The following is a 20,192-nucleotide window of genomic DNA, read 5'->3' on the forward strand; positions in this document are numbered from 1 at the left end:
GTGAAACTATTGATTAAAAGCTGGAAAAGACAAATTAAGGAGTCAAAACCAAAATGGAAGATCTTAATTTGAAATTGTTGTTTTGAACTGATCTAGTTTTTGAACAGTTGCTTCGTGACATATTAACAGATTTTTATTTTCCTGCTCAAGTTAAGACAGGACAAAATTTCCAACCCTGTCTTGGAACAGGCAAACAGTTTCCCACCCAGCTCTGATGATAACATAAAGATGTGCAAATCTGATACTGATATTTTATATGCACCAAATAATGTTTTCCAGTGTCATAAAAGTTGTATTTTTAGTCTTTCTAGAATACAGAGCCCAAATATGTTTTTTAAGTTTCTGCTCTCCCAGTGCATGGAAGAAACAGGTCATGTAACAGGATGAGTGCCGTGATACAAGGCCGCTGCTCTGGCATTTCTTTCTGCTGAAGCTTTCAGCCACGTCATGGACAGGACCCGCAATGAGCGTGTCCTTGTCATCACAACCAAATCCTCCCAGATTTGGGCACAGGGAACCACTTTCTGTCCCTCCATCCCCACCCCGGGACCCGCTGTCCTTAGGGGAGCTCAGCACCCGGGACATGGGCAAACAACACGTGCTTCAGCCTCCAGTGACGAGGTTTCTGAGCTCATGGGTACAAATGGGAGGCATGCGGAGGGGCAAGCAGGAGAAGCAGGTATTTACGTTCTGAGAGGCCCATTGTTAAACATGAATATTTTAGTGATTGTACACTTCATGGCGCAGAGCTTTGCTGCCAGCTTCAGCAATCCTGATGGATTGAACTGACATTTCCATTACATGTGTCTGCATTAAGCACTCTTTTTCTTTGCCCTCAAATGAATTTACTGTGAAATGTGTTGGCAGGGTTACTGTAGCTGAAAAAAACCTCTGTGATGTGAAATGTACTTTTCTGTCAAAAAAGTTGTCACTGCCTCTTGGCAAATTAATATTTTCCCCTCTGTTTTCTCAGCTCCACACCTTCCTCCCATGTTTTTGGGGTGGTTGGGTTTTTTTTGTTCTGGGTATTCCAACACCTCTTCCCCAAAAGAACAAACTCTTGTTTGCAAATGTTTTGAAAGTCAGTTTTCTGAGAAGTAGCAAAAAAAGCCTGTCTTGAATCTTTCCAGACACGTTACATATTTTTCTGCTGTTCAGCATCCCTGCTCTGTATCCTTTTTAACATTTGTGAAGTGCTTGGAAAATGGTTCCTGCACCGATGCCGACCTTCACTGTTTTACTTTGTTCTCCTGACCACCTGGTCCACAATATGTACATCAAAGGTCTTCATTTCACGGGAAGGGTTTGGAAGCAGGCTGGCTTAGCACTAAGCAAAAAAATAATCAAATGAGCCTTTTAATTTCTTTCCCTCCCTCCAACCTCTCTGTTTCAAAGACACTCCAGAAACAATCTGTACATTGAGTGAACAGAAGTGTTTTTATTACAGAAATCCTCCCCCTTCCACATGGATTGTCGCAAGGGCTTTTTGGACATCTGCCCAATCTCAACATTTTGGCCTGTAAGAAAACAAGCAACAGATAGGGTGTTTGTTTGGCTCCTGGTTCTCCAGTCATCTGGAAGTGCCTTATTTGCCGCTTGCATCCATAATTTCTTTCTCGACCAGCTCTTCAAAACACTCATTTAGGCTCATGGGGAATAGAGAAAAAATATTCAAAGATGCATATTTGATTATTTAAATCGGACCCTTTTTCAGATTGTTTCAACAACGTTTATTGAGTTTAGCAAAATGAAAATCAAGCCCCTTGTACCTCCAGCTTGAAGCAGAGCAATCACCAACACAATCCCAGTTACATCCAAAACACGTAAGACCCCTGGGAGCTGGTATTAGTTAAACTTTACTTTCATACCTTTCTTTTTCTTGCAATTGCTATTTGTGTGCCAAATGCACACCATATTGCTTGGGGACTGTAGCAGGTGTGTCCTCTAGAGTTCAGTGAAGGAAAACAAGGTGAGATCATCAAATGCTCTGAAGTTAAGGAGGGAAGTGATGCTGATCCCAAGCAGATCTACGAGCTAGCCAGCCTCATCATTATTACCTCCAGCAGATTAACATTCAGCTGCTATTTCTAATAGCTGTGCTATCAAAAATCAGGGAAGACTTTGTAGTCTGTACTGTCGAGTGAATGCAGGAATGATGTTTGGACTACATGACCTTTAAAGGTCCCTTCCAACCCAAACCATTCCATGATTCCCCAAATGGCTGGGGTTTCCATCCTGTCCCCTTTAGTGCCAGTGGTCCTCCTTTTGCCTAGGACAATAGTTTATTGCTTGTAGCCAGCAGTTTTCTCACCATCCATGGACTTCTAAGTGGTTCATGAGAAGTACCCGAGCAAAGTAGTCTTGTATCTGTACACTTATTTTCACTATAAAGTACTTTGCAGGTAGTTTGCAGGCTGATTTTAAATGTCACTATAAAAGATGACATGTGACTTTAGACTAGTTTAATATTCAAGCTACACCTTCTTATGAAAAATGCCAAGAAACTCAGGACTGAGGTGGAAATGCCATGGAAAAAGCAGAGGATATGTCCAGAGCCTCTTCCATGAGCACCTGCTAAATGACCGTGCTGTTCGTCCTGGATGTCCTGGTATTCTGGCTCACATAACTCTAAATTTAGTCTTCAGCCTGCAGGCCCTTTGAGAGTCCTCAGGAAGAGAAGCATCGTGGCTGAGATGTTCAGAGCTGACTGCAGGACTGAACAACACTTCCCATTCAGTTGGAGCATCTCAGGCTCCATTAGTGTATTGTTGTTGCTGTGTTGCTCCTGCATACCTTAGAGCAGTGCCTGGTTCCTGCTGACCACGGGCAGATGTGGAGTTGGCTTTGATTTGGGCCATTTGGTCACTGCCAATGCTTCTGCTTCAGAGATGGGAAACTGCAGAATTGGACTGTGGTTGGAGGTGGCAAGCCCAGCTTTGGTACACAAGGACCATTAAGATTTGTGCTCTTCACCCAAAGTAGACATCATTTGGGCAGACTGCTACAGTGCAAGGCACCATAGGGTCCTCCTCTGCCTTCTCCTGGGCAATCCTGCTTGAGAGATCAGATAATCTGATTTATGCTTCTCTTCCCTTCCAGATGTCAACAGTTGGCTGCTCACCTTCGGGTTCCAGCTACACAACGTCATCCCCGGCTACCCCAAGCCAGACATGGATGCGATAGAGCCGTCCTATGAGCTAATCCACACACAGATGAAAACCCAAGAATGGGACAATAGCAAGGTGATCCATGCAACTCCATACTGTATCTCACACCCTTATCAGCAAATTATCCAGTTGCAATCTTTATTAAGAAAACCTCTATCAGCATGTTCTCCCGGATACTCTGGGAGATTGAGTGAGTCCATCCCCATCAGAGTAATGAAATCTGACTGAATAATCACATTTTAAGTTCCTTACTGCCATGGTGCTTTTTCCTGTGGTGTTTTCTGGTGGTTGCTCAATGGAATGGTGTGTTACTGTCTCTTTCTCCCACAAGAGGCTATGTTATCACATATTGCAGGCTAAGCTCAAGGCCTTTGCACCAAGAATTCTTGGAAGTGGAGAAAAAGCAAATCTTAATATGGAATCAGTTTCTACAGTTTTTTTTCTAGAAACTTACTCAGTCTGGTTTAAAATGTCTTAAACAACCAGTCCCAGTACATCCCTAGGAAACTGTTCTGCATTGCAGTGGGTCTCAGCAGAAAGAAGTTTTAGATGATAGTTAACTTTCATTTTACCTGACTGGGTTTAATCCCAAGTCACCGTGTCCTGCTTTTAACAACAGGCATGCATCACAAGCCATTTCGGTAGATGCTGGCACAAAATTCAGTGATGAAATTGGCAAGAGAAAAGCTTTTACAGCCCAATCAGTTCCCCCTTTCTTCCCGTTGGGAATTATTCAGCTGAAAGATGGAGGCAGCGCTGTTAAAGGTTAGCACACTGGGTCAGGATCCGAGAGCCCTGGGTTACTCCCAGCCTACTGCTTATCGGTTGTATGACCTTGAAGAAGTCATTTACCTTTCGGGATGCTCTTTCATCTCCTAGCCTGACTTTGTTCTGGGGTTGCTTTCATCTGTTTAGTCCAAATCCCCTTTAGTCTGAATTCCTGCTTGCTGTTGCTGTGTATTCAAACATCACGAGAGCAGTGAGACACCAATGTGCTTGGGGAGATCACGATATGCTCTTAACATTTCTGCTAATAAAATGATAACAGTAGGAAATGGAACCGATTCCAGCTGCCCTCCTAGCCTCTTTATCTATGAGTTCACTGAAAGCTCACTGTCCTGCAGCAGATTCTTGAGGTCCTGTACGCATATTAAACCAGGAGGTAAAATACAGTGTCACACTTCCCAAACCACAAAAGATATCACTCAGAGGTATGAACAAGATACCGTGCATTAATAAAATAGTCATGTGTCAGTCCATCCTTGGTATTCAGCCTCATAGCTATGGTGAAGACAAGCTAAAATGTACCAGCTTCAGCTTCAGCGAGAGATTTATGTTAAGACGTATTATTTTATAATAGAGAGGGACCAAAAGAGCTATGCCTTTTCCTACCATGGCTGACTTGATGCTTGAAAACCATTACACCACAGTAACTCGGTTGTGTTTTGGAGCTCAGAGACTCTTTTGTTTCTCACTTCCCTGGATTAAACAATAAAATGCTAATAGAGATGATTTCTGTAATGAGAAATAGCCTCAGGATTTTTCGTTCGCTCTGATGTGACACAGTGTCCCCAGGCAAAGCTGTACAGGAGAAGGCAAACAGGGAAGGCTCATTCAGAGACCGCACAAAAGATTGTCTCTGAATTGTTATGTGCAGTAGATAATAACTCTCACAGAACCACAATAGAAATTATTATTATTGGTGGTGGTATTATTATTATATCATTATTATTATACCATTATTTTATCATTAGTTCATTATTATTAGACTTATTGAATAGCCAAGTAACTTGAGTGGCAGCTTGAGATGAAAACTGACACTTGCTCATACAGGCAGCTGAGCTGGAAATAAAACCAAGGAGCCCTCCTTTCCATCCACCCATTTTAGGTGAATCTGCCTGACTAAGCAATAAGAATAAAAGAAAATCTCCATGTCCCCTTCAGGTTTTTAAAGCAAGAAGCTGCAGTGAGGACTGTGCAGGGACCTGCTTGGTAAATGAGGGCTTTATGCAGCCGTCGTGCTTCCAGATGAGTCACTTTACACTCAAGTGTTGAAAGTGGAATTTAACCATTGCAAGCTGTTTCATATTCTTCCCCTGTGTTATGACAGCAACAAAACATGACCATTTTTATTTCAGTCTACAGTTTCAGGATCATGCTGTGATAGCGAGTGGCTCTCAAATGCTATAGAGCAGGATTCCCTTCCTTTCTGTCACACCCAGCATATTGTAGGCATATATTTGCATAAAATAAATTCATTCACATATGATAACTGAAGACATGATCCATTTTCTCCTACGCCTATCCATGCATCCAACACTGATGTTTCACATGTAGTTCTGTTCACTCCCAACCCTTCCAGCTGCAGATACACGCTCCCAGACACAGTCCAGCCCTTCTTCCTACTGGTTGCTTCTGTATTTATTGATGAAGCATGTGGAAGAAAATACAAATTTTTGAAAATTTCACATAGCAAATGATAGAATTAAACAAAATTAAATGGAAACTCAGGAAATATTTTCAGATAATAAGACTAATCAAACTGTGAAATGGTCTTCCAGAGCATATGGAGTAAGCACCAGATCTTTTGTCATTTAAAAGTAGCTTGGACAAGGCACTGGACAATGCCCATCCTGCCTGCAGTCCAGGGCTAGTCCCTGAATGATATACCACAGCTTTCTCATCTCCATGTCTTCCCATCCCTGGTTTCTCTGGGTCACATACCTCCTCGCAATAGACCAAAGTAAATTTGAGTTACTCCACTGGCTTCGCTGATCAAAGCTGTGGCCCAGCAGATTGAGTCAGTTCTTTTATTAGAGAGGAATGAACAACAGGAGCATGACAGCAAAGCAACTAACTCCACATAAATGACTGCTTCGTAACTCTTCAGAGTGCATAACCAGAAGGCCCTAGCATCTCCTTCCAAAACACTGTTGGTACTTGCCTTGCAGGGCTGCAAGATGGGAGAGATAATTCTGACTTTGAGCATCCACCAGCTCAGAAACAGCCAGCATGTCATAAACCTCGCACTAACCCCCTGCAGCTCTGGAGTGACATTTAAAATCCAATACTCTGTTGTGCAGCACTTTCCCCCCCTTCTCCCTACGACCATGAGGCTGTCACTAAATTGTTTGTTGAACAAGTTCAGTGTTATTGGCCACCCGGGGACTCTGGGTGACCTCTGGCATATTGTGGAGCTGCTGCACCTGAATCCAATTTCTCTTCTTTTTTTTTTTTTTTTCTTTTTTTTTTTTTTCCTTCCCTTTTGTCTTGTTGAACTGTCAGGTAATTGCTGGAGCCAGAACAACTCTATTTGCAGGGACGGGTGTTTTGGAGTCGGCACTTACATTGTTAACAACCTCATATTATTAACTACCTTTCTCTCCATCCCATGAGCACTGTGCCTCCAGGAAGGGTCCTGTTTTCTTCAGTGCCCATTAGAGGCTGTGCTGGAGGAGCAGGTTTTGGCATCCCTTACAGAGCAGCATTTTGGAGGCAAGGGCTGCTTTGGGATGCTCAGCCAGGGAGTGAGCTGTAGGGCTGTGCTTTCTGGCAGAGCTTCTCCCAAGGACAATCTGTTTGAGGGACCGGCTCTGGCAGTGTTCGTCATTCAGGGAGGGCATCCTCACGTGGCGGGTGCTTTGTCCTGGGCTTGGGCCATCATGCTGTCTGCATGTCTGTCCATCAGCCCCTAGTTATGTTTTGCAAAAATAGTGGCCAGTTTTCACTGGATCTGATGCGGAGAAAGGAGTTGAAGTCTCAAAGACGTTAATCTCTTGAAGCTTTATGAAAATAGATGAGCAAGGGAAGGAGGCAAATCCTCTTATTTCCCCACAGATGGCAATCTGCTTGATGAGCTCAACTTTGTTATCCCCCTGCAGCTGTGTACACCAGCAGGGTGGAGGAGAGACCTGTCCTCTAAGCCCAAGAGCTGGCAGTTGTCTTTCACTGCTAACCAATCACCATCTACAGCACTGGGCTTGCTAGCCAATCGCTCACCTCTGTTGTCCCACCTGCATTCGTGGTTGGCAGGTTGCCTCTCGGCCAACCAACGTGCAGTGCAGCCGTGCTGATGAGTAGGTGCCTGCGAGGCTGTCGGGGTTGACGGGCTCCTCCTGCACCTCCACCAGCTGGGATGTGGGGGACACCCAAATGGGGACTCGTCTTCAGGTGATGGCCAGGTGGAATGGAGGGAAGAGGCTGATTTCTGAAGAATGGTTTTGTTAACAGAGAGCTAGGGCATAACTAGGAAGAAGTTAATGAAGACGAATATTTTAGAGAAGTTATAACTTCCAAGCCTTTTGGAAGAAGTGGCTTTCTGCATTGTAAGCCATATGGCGGTAAGAGAAACACCTATCTGTGTATAACGGCACAAGGATATAGAGAAACTTGGAAACATGTTCACGTATTTCACATCTTGGATCCTTGATGGGAAATTAAAGCTTTCAGTCTCACACTGGAAGGCGGTATTTAAAAACAACAGATGATAGTATCTGGCTATGGTATTTCAAATCCTCAAGAGGTGCCGGCAAAATGCAAGAGGCTATTCAGAGATCTCTGTAATGTGCTGTTCTCTTGAGCTCTGTGCAGCAGCGAACAAATGATGAAGGTCGTTCTCTTCTCTCCAATGGGTTGTTACTAGATAAAGTGAAATGTCACCTAAGGACATCTGATTAAAAAAGACTGTAAGGAAAAACAAACCCAGCATATTTGTCACTCACATCTAGCAACAAATATTGAAATAACATAAATATAAATTCCCTCCTTTCTTCCGTAAAACTGGTTTTATAGATACCTTGGTTTACAGTTGCTAAAAGCAGCAGCATTTTTTAGAGAATACCACATGCCACTGCAGCCTTGGATGGAAATTTTCTGTTTCTCTTCTTGCCAGTTCATTAAAATGAGTTCTAAGATGAAACAGAAATGGTAATTTCAAGTCAGGGATACACTGCCTCTTTGAACTACATATAATCTGTTTGCCTCCGCCCCTTTATATTCACAGCAGAGCATACAAGCTAGCTGTAGTCTGGTTTGCCTGAATTTGTTGGTTTGGTTTTGGTTTTTTTCTTCTGTTGGATGTGTTTGCTTTTCCTTTAAAGGAGTGCTGTTCCCAAATACACTCTTTCATCAAAGAAACGGACTCAAAAAGTCACTTCAAAGTCATCCTGGGCTCATTTTCAAGATAACAGAGATGTGTTTAGTTATTGTAATAGTTAAGTGATGATGGTGTTCAGCACTACAGCTCTGCACGTGTCTGATCTCCTACTTTCCTATGTGACAAAAGGTAGGGAGAGCCCAGAAGGCTTGTAACCAGCCCCCAGTGGAAAACCCTTTGGATGTGATTTTGTTCTTGATTAAGACACCTAAATTTAGGTCTCTGGCTGTGAACTTGATATCCAAGCTTCCATTATAGCCAGCAGAGACCTTACAATGAACTCAGTTGCTGGTGCCATTTGAGTTGAGTTTCCTGGACTTCCTCATGTCTACAGCATGGATTACCTGCATCCTTCTAGAGCAACAACTGGTGGCCCAGCAGGGCTCCCTGTAGTGTCAAAATTGATACTCAGCATCACCCATTTGTCAGTGGAGCCCAAAGGACAGTTCAGGTGATCAGCTGCTAGGAGCTAGGATTGAATTCAAGACTAGGACATGTAGGTGTAGGTGTAGGTGTCTCCATGTGTGCACCCACTGTATTTTGTCAACATCTAGTTCATACAGGCAGTGGAGCTCACTTAAAGGGCAGTCCACCTGCTAGGCATTAATTTTAGACCAAGCTGAACACACTGTAGGGTCCATTGACTGCGCAAATTAGGGGTTTGATTCCATTGCCCATACAGGGGCCAGGTAAGCAAAGTGGCCTCCAGGTGCTACTCCAGAAGGGCAAATATCTCCCAGGGCTTCTTCAGCTTCTCACTGCCCTGGGCGGATGCTGAAGGCATTCGGGGGCATCTCAGATCACACTAGACATCTGTGTAGGGAAACTGAAAGAGTCCTGCAGTCAACACTGACTATGAAGTGCATGAGAAGTGGGTGCACAGAAGGCTGGGGCAGCCACAGATTGACAGGTAACTGCTCAGTTTCTTTGCCAACAAAGGTGGTTCAAGCCCCCAACTTCACAAACCTCCCACCTACAGTGTCTCTAAGCAGGCACACGACTGCAGGTCAAGAAAGTCCTAATTCTGTGGCTTTGGTCAGCCATTTTATCTCTGTTTTAGCCACCAGGGAACAGTGCCAGGGCCAGTCCTACGGTTGCACATGCAACATGAGAAATGCTTTCCCAGTATAGAGGAGATGTCCTGGATGGAGACCAAGAGGACACCAACAAGGCAGTTGGCTTGGTATCCTATATGGGTGTCCTTAGGCAGGAAATGATAGTGTCATTGCTGTTAGATTACGTGTAATCCCTTAAACCTCCACGTCCTGGCAGTAGCCGGGTGGGTGCTGCTTATTTTCTTTCTAAATGGCATCCAGATGAACAGCAGAGCTGTGGAAATTGTATGACTTCATATAATATCACGAAGGCAGTATGCAACTAGATCAAGGAAAGGTCCAGTATTCTATTATTGGGTCATAAATTGTAAACAAAACAGAACAAAACAAAACCCAAACCTTTAAAAATCGGGGTTTCCTTTTATAATGAGCAGTTAGTGGTATGAAATTCAAAGCTATGGAGAATTTGACCATAAAATGGAAAACTGAAAATTACCTCAGGCCAGAAGGTCCCAGGCACTGGGTTATGGAGCTTGAGAAAGGTAGATCACGGCATAGCTGTTGGCTGTGATACCTGTTGTATCACAGTATGTGCCAACCAGGCTACCATCCATCCTGAATTAGTGGCAAACCCAAGGACACCATCCACCCCTAAACTTTGTTGTACAACTCCTGTCCTCACAAGACTCCCTAATCTCATTTTAGAGTATGTCTCTACAACTAAGTAAAAGAAGTCAGACAAATCCCTGGCCCTGAGGCTAGGTAGACGTGATCTGGGGAGTTAGGAAACATGTCTTGGACGAAGCAGTTGGAGGAGTCCAAAACCAAACCAGGAGTTAAAACAAAAATTATCCAGTGTGAATGATAAGAGGTGCAATACAATGTCTCACTCTCTTTAGCAGTATATACTTTTAAAACTCTATAAAATTGTATTATTTATAAAATATTTCTTTTATATTTAGCAGTATAAAAATATGGTTACAAACTTGTCCAAAGCACAGTAGATTGTCCTATGACAGTGCCTATCTTGCAGCATCAGCAGGTTTTCAGAGCTTGTTGCAAACTCACTTTTCATTTGGGATCAGAAGAAAAGACAAGGGAGTGTTGTCCAGACCCACTGGTTTGTTGGGGCAACCTAATTTGGAGGCACTCTCAGGGGATCGATACCTAATGATTTGCTCAGAATTGAAAAAGCACTAGAGTTCCTGCAGCTCATCAAGAATAAGCCGATGAAGACAAAATAGAAAGGGAATGGGGGAGATTTCAGATAGGAATAATTCTCCCATGCCCAGTGCTGTCTGACCTCCCAGAGCTCCCTTCCCCACGGTGATAATTAGTAGATGGTGCAATTAATTCCAGGGACTCCTTATCACTCAACTACTGGTAAACATGGTGATGTGTATATAGATGGTGATATATAAATGACCACAGGACGTAGCAATGTAGTGCAGAAGACCTGATTTACATCCTTGAGCGAAGGAGCTCAGACCAAACAGTGATTCAGCGTGACTAATGAGAAATGCCTTTTCCCATCACTTCTAAAAGTTACTGAGCCAAGTTGGAAGAGCAATGATGTGGCATCGGGTAGTGGGACCACCTAGAGTCCATCCGTATGAGATGCACCTGAGAAGAATACCCCCCCACTTAAACCTCTTTGAGGAGGAAATAGCTAACCAAGGCTGTGCAGTATACACTTATTCAGAACACTAAGTATTTCATGGAGCCTAGAAACCTAATTGCTCCATGTCCAACATCGGTGACATCTGCATTAATTATGTCCATTTTTTACATAATTAGAGTACTCGTGCAGTTGGCAGGGGACCTAGGCTCGGCTTCCTATCAGTCTGTTAATTATATCACTCTTTAGGCTGTGTGTGAGATCCCCCGCAGGCAGTAAGGGGAGAACCAGAAAGAGTTCCTCTTTCATGGGTGACTGGTTCCTGCTCCAACTACTACACTGTTAATCAAAAGGCAAAAAGGAGGAGCTATGCCAGCCTGCTTGGCACTTTGAATAAAAGTCAGTCCTACGTATTTTGATGCTTTACAACCACAAACGTGTTCTTGAACTTGTGTACCTCTGTTCCCTTATAGTTTTCTCCTTTATAGATCAAAACTGCTCATAACCTCTGAGTGAGTTGCAATGCTATATCTTTTATTTTATTTCTTTAATGCTTTGAGACCCTTCCCTGGAAATGGCCACCACGGAAATAAGGGTATATTTCCCTTCCCTCGCCATGTTATGAGTCTTAGTTGAGAGGTCCACGCTGATATGCCTGCATCGTCTGATTTGTCTTCTTGCACCCGGGGAAGGATGTGAGCCTTCAGCTTGGGGACGGTTTAAGGCAACATCCTTCATGGATGTTAAATTTCCTCAAAATAATTGGAGTGCAGCAAACTTTTCTTTGTAGCCTATTTTTAATCCTGGATGTCATTACATTATTGAACTGAGCCATTGGCAGTGCCAGGAGAGTTTTGTTGTAGCATCCTCTTGCTTGAAATTTGAGCAAATAATTGTTCATGAACAGGGGTCTGTAAGAAGCCTGCGCCGCCATGAATTGATAAGAGCATTTCCAAAGACATTTTGCAGTAATGATGAGCTGCCGACTCGCTGTGTGCTTGCTCCATTATACACTAACAGCAAAAGTGACTTTGTATTGTACCTGACTGCAAATGATCCAGGCTGTTGTCTCTCAGCAGTTTTGCTTCAGTATAACCCAAAACTCGAGCATCAGGTGTGGCTGGCCTTAGCTCAGGGAGCATGGCACATTGTAGAGGGTTTGCAAGGAAATAGGAGTTGGATTTAGGGCCTTCCTTGAGTTTTGAACGACCTGCTTTGGCCAGGTTGAAATGGGATACAGAGGGGTTATGGCCACTTTGAGGGTCATACCTGTGTTGCAGGGCTTTTGAAGATAGCATAAGGAGTTACAAAGTGAAGTTAAACTAGAGGGAACTTTTACAAATACTTCCACACTTTTTCACAGAAAAACTGAAAGCATTTTATAAAGCATCATGGCCACAAGATGAATGATTTCTTATGTGTGGATAAAGAACATTGAAGCACAAAATGATTGCACATCCAAACTAGACCCTCATACCACTGAGGCAAAAAAATCCTTTTCTACATCTACATCCTTCAGTCTGTGAGATTAAATACAGTTCAGTTTATTGAAACAATGAGCATTAGGGGGAATAACCTGACAACACATCTCTTCCATTAAAAAGAAGTAAAAATCTGAAAAAAGGTGTTAAGGGGAAAAAAAAAAAATGGACCTCCTCATGAGATGTTTCCAGGATGTTCTGCTGGTCTCCAGCACACTATTAATGCCTTTGTATCATCAGGTTTCTCTTTCTAATACATCTTTCTCTTCTTTCTCTCCCTGCTTAGTCAATTTTGGGGGTCCAATGTGAAGTGCAGAAGCAGCTGAAGGCCTTTGTCACTCTTGAGCGCTTTGAACGGATCTACAGCTCCAGCATCGCCGGGTGCCGGCAGGTCAAGAAGAACAAGAACTTTGCCTCTGGAGGCTCTATCTTCGGCAAAGGCGTCAAGTTCGCCATGAAGGACGGGCGCGTGGCCACCGACATTATCAGTGTGGCCAATGAGGACGGGCGGAGGATCGCGGCCATCCTGAACAACGCCCATTACCTGGAGAACTTGCACTTCACCATCGATGGGGTGGACACGCACTATTTCATTAAGCAAGGGCCGTCGGAGGGCGACCTGTCCATCTTGGGCCTCAGCGGTGGGCGGAGGACCCTGGAGAACGGCGTGAACGTGACAGTGTCCCAGATCAACACAGTGCTAAGTGGAAGGACTAGACGTTACACGGACATCCAGCTCCAATACGGTGCGCTGTGTCTAAACACTCGCTACGGGACCACCTTGGACGAGGAGAAGGCCCGTGTCCTGGAGCTGGCCCGACAGCGCGCTGTCGCCCAAGCTTGGTCCCGGGAACAGCAGAGACTGCGGGATGGGGAGGAGGGTATTCGCTCGTGGACAGAAGGGGAGAAGCAACAAGTGCTAAACACGGGCCGGGTACAGGGCTACGACGGCTATTTTGTGATCTCAGTGGAGCAGTACCCCGAACTCTCAGACAGCGCCAACAACATCCACTTCATGAGACAGAGCGAAATGGGCAGAAGGTGACAGAGAGGGTCGATGCGGTGACTTCTTGCCAAAGACAGCTACTCTTTTGTGGCCACTTACCTGACTGTGTTGTACTCAATCCTTTTTCTAAACTGAACAAGGCGGGGGGGGAGGAAAATAGAAAGAGAAGGAATAATACGGTTGCACTGTAACTCATGCAACATACTTTTTTTTTCCCTCTTTAATTTGGCCTTCACGCGTTTTTTGCAATGAACAGAAGGTATATTTTGCCGTAGTGTGATCACAGTGAAATTTACTGTCTCTTGTCCTTTTTGTTTTGTTTTGTTTTGTTTTCCCCCCCTTTGTGAGGAATTTGAAGTGGGGAGTCGTCAACGTACGTCCTTAGGTGTGAAGTGCGAAATGGGTGTCTGTGCTAACTTGTGTCATCCTAACCCTTTCTGATTTGGGGCAGGGACAGATAGCCTTCCACCCGAAACACGGGGGGGCCCGTGGCATGCTGGAGAGCTCTTCCCGGGAAGAAAGGAGATGGAAGACGACGCTGATTCCGATACTCCGAAAGCGACCGTCCGAATCATGTGCCTCAAAAGAGACCTTACAAGTAGTTTTCACGTTTCACTTGGGACATAAAGTGTTTTTTTGGGGGCTCCTGCTGAGCAGAAGTAGATTATAGAGGCAAAGGAGCTGATTATATTAACTTGCAAGATGATTCTCTTCCTTCCTGAACTGGAATAAAAAAAGAAAAAAAATCAGTCTTTTTTCATTATGAGAATAGATACTTTATGGGGGTTTTTTGTGTGTGCGCAAATCCTGGTTTTAGTTAAAAAACCTAGCAAAAGCCAAGAAAGGGACTCCTGCTCTATTGAGAAAAGCTAAAACAAATCCTCTCTCTCATACGTAGAGCTGTTCTATAGGTGGATTTAATGCACCCATGTTGTACATTTGCTAATGGCATAACTTCATTAAATGTATAGTGTTTCAGTACACGAGGCTACGTGTTTAACAGTCCACTGTGCTGTATCTGATAAAACCAGTTAATTTTTAGGAAGCTGATTTGAATTTGAAAGTAGTTATAGTATCCCAGTGACATACCACTGAAAATTAGAGCAAGCCAAACCCTGCTTTTCCTGATGCTGGAGCTTGTATTTATTGGCTGGGAAATGCAGTTTTGAGTAGCATGCTGGCAAGTCGTTTATGACTATGGCAGATAAATGTCTCCCGGGGACTTTGGCAGCAGGGATTTTAAAATGTTTAATAAGTAGCAACAGCTTGTGCATGGTGGGACAAGAAGGAGAATATTGGAATCAACCCTCTCACTGTTTCTTACACGAGCTCGAATTAAGCGGAGAGCCCAGTTGACGGTAGGCAGCGAAGAAGGGGGAGGTTGAATGGAAATGCCCACTACAGAGGGGACCAAGTGCTTTAATAAGAAACTGCTGACAAAGTTACTCGGCATGCTAATGTAATTTGTGTTCACATAACCTCTGTGCTCCGGTATTTGCAAGAGTCCTTGAAATTCAAGGGAACAAGGAGATGAGCTTAGCATCCTCTTCCCTGCCTGAAGCAGCCCTGTGGTAGCAAGGGCCATTCCTGCAGGCAGGCGGAGGTGTTACCCCACCTCTCGCTGGAGCTCCGGCTGGAGATGGCCAACCCTGGTCCCAAATAGACGTCTCTTATCACACTGACACCTGCACATGTCCTGACTCTAAGAGCTCTCACCGTCTCTCTGAGAACATCTCGGTCCTGATTTTTTTTTTTTTTTTTTTTTTTATTCCACCTCCTTCAGTTTTTGCTTCCCGATTCTGCAGAGAGATAACCCGAGATGTGCAAATCCATGCCAAGGCTGTTTCCTTACTCGGAGCCCTACAATGCACCAGTGTCCCCAGAGCCAGCCCTCCTGCGCTCCTGCCACCACCACTGACATCCTCCAACACAGCCTGATATTTCTCTGCAGGCTCCAGCCCCCAAGATAAAGCAGGGGCGTATGTTGGGCATGCACTCCTCGAGCAGCAAAATGTTGGCAGCCCCAGTGCTATCGTGGTTTCCCCATAGATGCCGGCTGCCAGCTCCGGCTGCCTTGCCTGTCTGTTCCCGGGTGCTTGCCAGGAGGAAGGTGATGGGATGGAAATTCCCCCCAACAGACTGTTCCTCCTCCAATTCCCAATCCCTACTACCTTTGCCTGCGTGGCCAGAGTTCTGGCGGCTGCAGGGTCCCAGGGCTGATCCACGTTGGGGCCACCCGCCGGTATGGTCCTGATTTTCTGGTGGTCCCTCCTGCTTGCAGCAAGGGTGACGTTGCTGCTGCTGCAACCCAGTGCTGTACTTTGAACCACCCCTCGCAGCATGCAACCTCTATTACTTTGGCAGGAGTGAATCGCAGGCAGCTGGACTAGAAAGGGTATCAGGCTTCAGCAGAGCCGGCTGGGAGGAGACGCGTTGGCCGGGCCAGCTTTTGGCTTTGGCAAGGGAGCAGTTGCTTTGGGCAGCTGCCTGCCAGGGATGGTTAAAAGGCCGTGGCATTACCGCCTGCGTTGCTGGTATCAAACTCTTGGCGAGCCTTGGTTGCCCCGAGGATGCGCTGGTGGGGATTAGAGGCAGTGTTGGCCAAAGCAGCAGTTGCCACCTACTCGAAGGAGGCAGCACCCTCTTCCCAGGGCTGCCCAGCTCCCTGCTTCCCCCTCCCCGAATCACACCAGGGACAAATTCCTCCCAGAACTTCCACCTTGTGATGGCTTTGAGTGTCTAAAACAGCATGCACGGAGCAAAAAAGACCTGCGGGAAGCTGGGTCGAAAGGCGTAAACCGCCGGCGAAGACCTGCACTGCAGAGAGAGCTCGATGTGCATCCCATTTACACCGCTCCCCTCCAAGTGGCTCCAAACAGAAGTGGTGCTTCTATATCCATCCCCATCCATGTGTTAATGCTAAGAGGAGTGGTGCAAGAGTAAATGGGCCACCTTTCCACGCAGCCAGGGAAAGGGATTCGAGTGTGAAATATTCCTACTGGAACCCTGCCGGCCTGAGATGGCACCTCGACAGCCTTACACAGACTCTTCAGGTTATTACACGAGCTAATGACTTTGAGGAGTTCACCCATTTTTCAAGAGTCTTACGGTCCCGCCGCAGGCATACGGCATGCCTAGACCCGGGAGCCATCCCGCTCTGCGCCACGGCAAAGGCAGCTCGGCATCCTCAAGCAGCGGTGGGATGTGACTGCGCCCGTCTGGCTGCCGGGTCTGGGGGGGGTCTTCTCCTGGCGCTGCACCCGACACGGGAACTATGGACATTATGTCAAAAAAGGGGAAAAAAAATATATGTATGTAAAAGTATATATATGTATGTGTTGCTCTTCGCTTTATCAAAGCCTTTAACCAAAAAAATTAAAAGGGATGGCTGTCTGTGAAAGCTTTCCACTCTACCTGGATGGCAAAACAAGAAACAAACATTTTCAGTCCTGAAGCCCTAAATTTCCCCCTTTGTTAGTGAAAAAAATGCTTTTTCTACAGGATCTCAAGTGTGTTCCCATGGAAGTTGCAGGATCGGGCTGTGAACACAAAGAGCCATGCCCTCCTCGAGGGACTGCGCTCTGCTATCCACAAGCATTTTCACTCGACCGATGGCCCCAAAGCCCCTTCCCAGCCCTTGCATCGCCCCGTTTGCCTCCCCGTGGGGCCGTGTTGCGGCTGCCCGACCCTTCTTGCTTTGCTTGCGGGCAGTGGGGGTAGCGGATCCTCGCTTCTGTAAGACTGGGAGGTCCTGGGTGCAAATCCCACGGCACAAACCCCCATATCCCATTGCTTTAGATGCTTTTTCAAAGGCCAGTTGCATGCCAGACCATCTCCAAGGGATAATGTCACTGTGGTCTCACATGCTTTTACGGCTTGACTTTGAGAAGTCGCTATTTTCTTGACTCCCAAAAAGAGGACTCGCTCCTCCACCAAAAGGAGTTTCCCTTCAAAACGCAAAGGCGTAGCTTAAATTACTTTGAACTCCTGGGCTTGCCTCCAGTCCGAAGGGTGGTGGGAAGGATCGTGACCGAGTCTCACAGCTCGGAGGAGAAAGTCCAGCACTCTGGAGCGGGGGCTGCGTCTCGCGGTGTGAGCGGTGGGTAAGGACAAACAGCTCAAGCGCTGAAGAGCTTCTGCTGGTGCCGACACCTGCTCCATTTGAAGGAACAGCAGCGATGGGACCAACCTGCTGTGGCATCCAGACATGAGCCAGTGCCACGAGGGCTCTGCAGCTCAAAAAAACATCCCGTGTGCTCAGCCCGAGGGGAGAGGAGCAAGACTAATTTGGCATCGCGAGAGATGCTGCAATGTTTGTTTCCTCCAAGCTCTTTTTTTTTTTTTTTTTTTTTTTTTTTTTTTTTTTCCCTTTCAACTGAAGATTGGAGCTTGGAAAAATCATTAAGCAGCAGTGACCGGAGGGAATCACGCAGCTCATCATATCTTTGTCATCACAGCTATTGATCAGAGCCATGATGAAAATGGGCCAACAACTCTAAACAGCACCAGGCGAAAGCCGATGAGACGAAGGTCGTTAAGAGCCTCAATGCTTGATTCGGGTTTAAAAGACACAGATGATTGGGAGCAGTCCCTGAGACACCATTTGGCTGTAACTTAGAAACAGTGAGGGATTTCTGTAATATATCTGTAGTTGCTTTATTGAGCGTAGGGATCGGCATGAGATTCTGCTCAGTCTATTATACAGACAGCGTAACCAGAATAAATCAAAATTGTTTTAAAAAAAAAAAAAAATCTAATAAAGTACTTTTTCAGCTGTGACTTATAAGTGTCACCGTGATAGATGGCAGTGCAATCCATTATGCAAAGGCAAGGCTTTTAACATGAAATTTTAGAATTCAATTTTACGACTTACAGAGAGGGCCCCCCTCGTATTTACGGCACGGCAGTCTGTTTTGATTCAATCTCTGCGTAATTGAAACCAGGGCCAGGGATCTCGGTTAGTCCTACGGCCACTTTTTAAATGGGGAGGAGAAATAAGAGACTATCACGTTAATAATGGAGCTAAAAAGATGGCTTTGCTTGTTAAATCTTATTCACTTTATCTCCTCGCTCTGGTGGCACTGCCAAAACTGGGAAACCCACATGCCATGCCTCCGTGCCGGGGCTGGGGTTTGGTGGGATAAATTCTGGCTCCCATTCGGCCGGCAGCATCCTCCATCCCGCGGTGAGTGTGGCCGGGGGCATTTTTGCTGCTGTTCTTACAGTCCTCCACAGGACAGCAAGTTTTTCAGCATCTCTTTTTATTATAATCACTCTTTTTATTATGATCACTAAATAGTTAGATATTTGAATCCCTCCATTACACTGAAGAATTTTCACGAGTTTTGTAAAAAAAAAAAAAAAAAAAAACTCACAGCTTTTTTGTGGGTTTTTTTTCATCTCTAGGGTATATTTCAATAAAATTACTTGCGACTGTAGAGCAAACGTTAAACAGACACCATGGGGACGTGTAGCACCCTGTCCAGAATCCCCTGTCTCGCTCCTGGATGAAGGGCCATTTCCCACGGCGCTTTTCTATCTCTGCTACCCGAACTGAAAACAACCCAGCCTGCCCGAGGGAAACCTTTTGTGTCTCTTGCCTGCTTTCCTTTAATTGCCATAAAACTTTGTGTTCATGACAAGGTATTACATGGCTCAACTGTTAACTCCCATCCCAGAGGTCAATGCTTTCTGAGCAGGGGAGCATAGAAAACCACAAATGAAAATTAACTAAAAATATATATACATATATATATATATATAATTTTTTTTTCCTCAGAGCTGGAAACTGTTCAAGCGAACAATAGAACTTTCCAAAAAGAAATTTAAAACTTTTGGACAGTTCGCAGGTGTTGTTGAAATAACCAATCAAAGAATCACACTTTTCTATTAAAAAAAAATAAATGTTTATTTTGTGTGAGGACTTCCAATGCAGCTCCAGCCGAGAAGAGGACTTTGTATCAAAGCTGCATCTGTAAGCCCAGCACTGGAGACTCGTGTCATTACCCTGTGTAATAATTTTCCTGAAGTCTGGAACTAATTTTTTGAGAAATTTTTTTTCTCGAACCTTTGTGTTTCTAATACTGTATTCTTGACTGTGTAAATACAACCAGGCTGTAAATAAGTGCAGATGTAGATACCTTCTAGAAAAAAAAAATGAACAGACAAAAGTGACCGTGTGTAGCCTTCGGTGACAAATAAAAGAATATTTTGTGTTTAAATAGCTTTCTTTTTGTGTGTGTCAAAATGTTGAATTTCTTCACCTCAGCTGCTTGGTCCTTACATGGGAGATGGACCTAGTGCAGGAGTTGACCAAAACATCCCTCCACTCCTCGAATTTGCATCTTCAGGAACGTCCCCCACCTGTACACGGGGTGCAGGATCGCAGGTGCCCCCGGCGCTTTGCTGATCCGGGAGGTCACGCCGGGGACTCAGAGCATCCCTGAGGCACCGGGGAAGCCCCCACCCTAGCAGAAAGGGAAGCAAACTGGGGAAACTACATTGCGCACCATAAAAATCAAGGTATCATCACCCCACCAAAAAAAGGCAAAAAAATCAAGGTAGCGTTGGGTTTTGGGATATGTCCAGCGAAGACATGTGCAACTGATCCCCTTCTTCGTCCAGAGGGAGAAGAAAAGCCACTGCAGCACTTGCCGCAGTGACCCAGGGAAACCCTCGTGTGATCCTTGATGCTGCCTGGTCCAGCCCCG

General features: G+C 45.2%; 1 protein-coding gene across 10 annotated transcripts in view; it reads left to right on the plus strand.

The window, feature by feature from the left end:
• TENM4 (teneurin transmembrane protein 4) overlaps window positions 1-19,703 on the plus strand; it is a 603,540-nt gene extending 583,837 nt beyond the window's left edge. For all 10 annotated transcript variants that reach the window (XM_030042633.2, XM_030042636.1, XM_030042637.2 and 7 more), the window contains 2 exons: window positions 3,100-3,242; window positions 12,763-19,703. In XM_030042633.2, the coding sequence (XP_029898493.1) occupies window positions 3,100-3,242; window positions 12,763-13,521 (902 nt within the window). In that variant the 3' untranslated portion in view covers window positions 13,522-19,703. The remainder of the gene's footprint in view (window positions 1-3,099; window positions 3,243-12,762) is intronic.
• Window positions 19,704-20,192: the final 489 nt, after the last annotated feature.

This window comes from Aquila chrysaetos, chromosome 19 (assembly GCF_900496995.4).
Source record: "Aquila chrysaetos chrysaetos chromosome 19, bAquChr1.4, whole genome shotgun sequence".
Classification (NCBI taxonomy): domain Eukaryota; kingdom Metazoa; phylum Chordata; class Aves; order Accipitriformes; family Accipitridae; genus Aquila; species Aquila chrysaetos.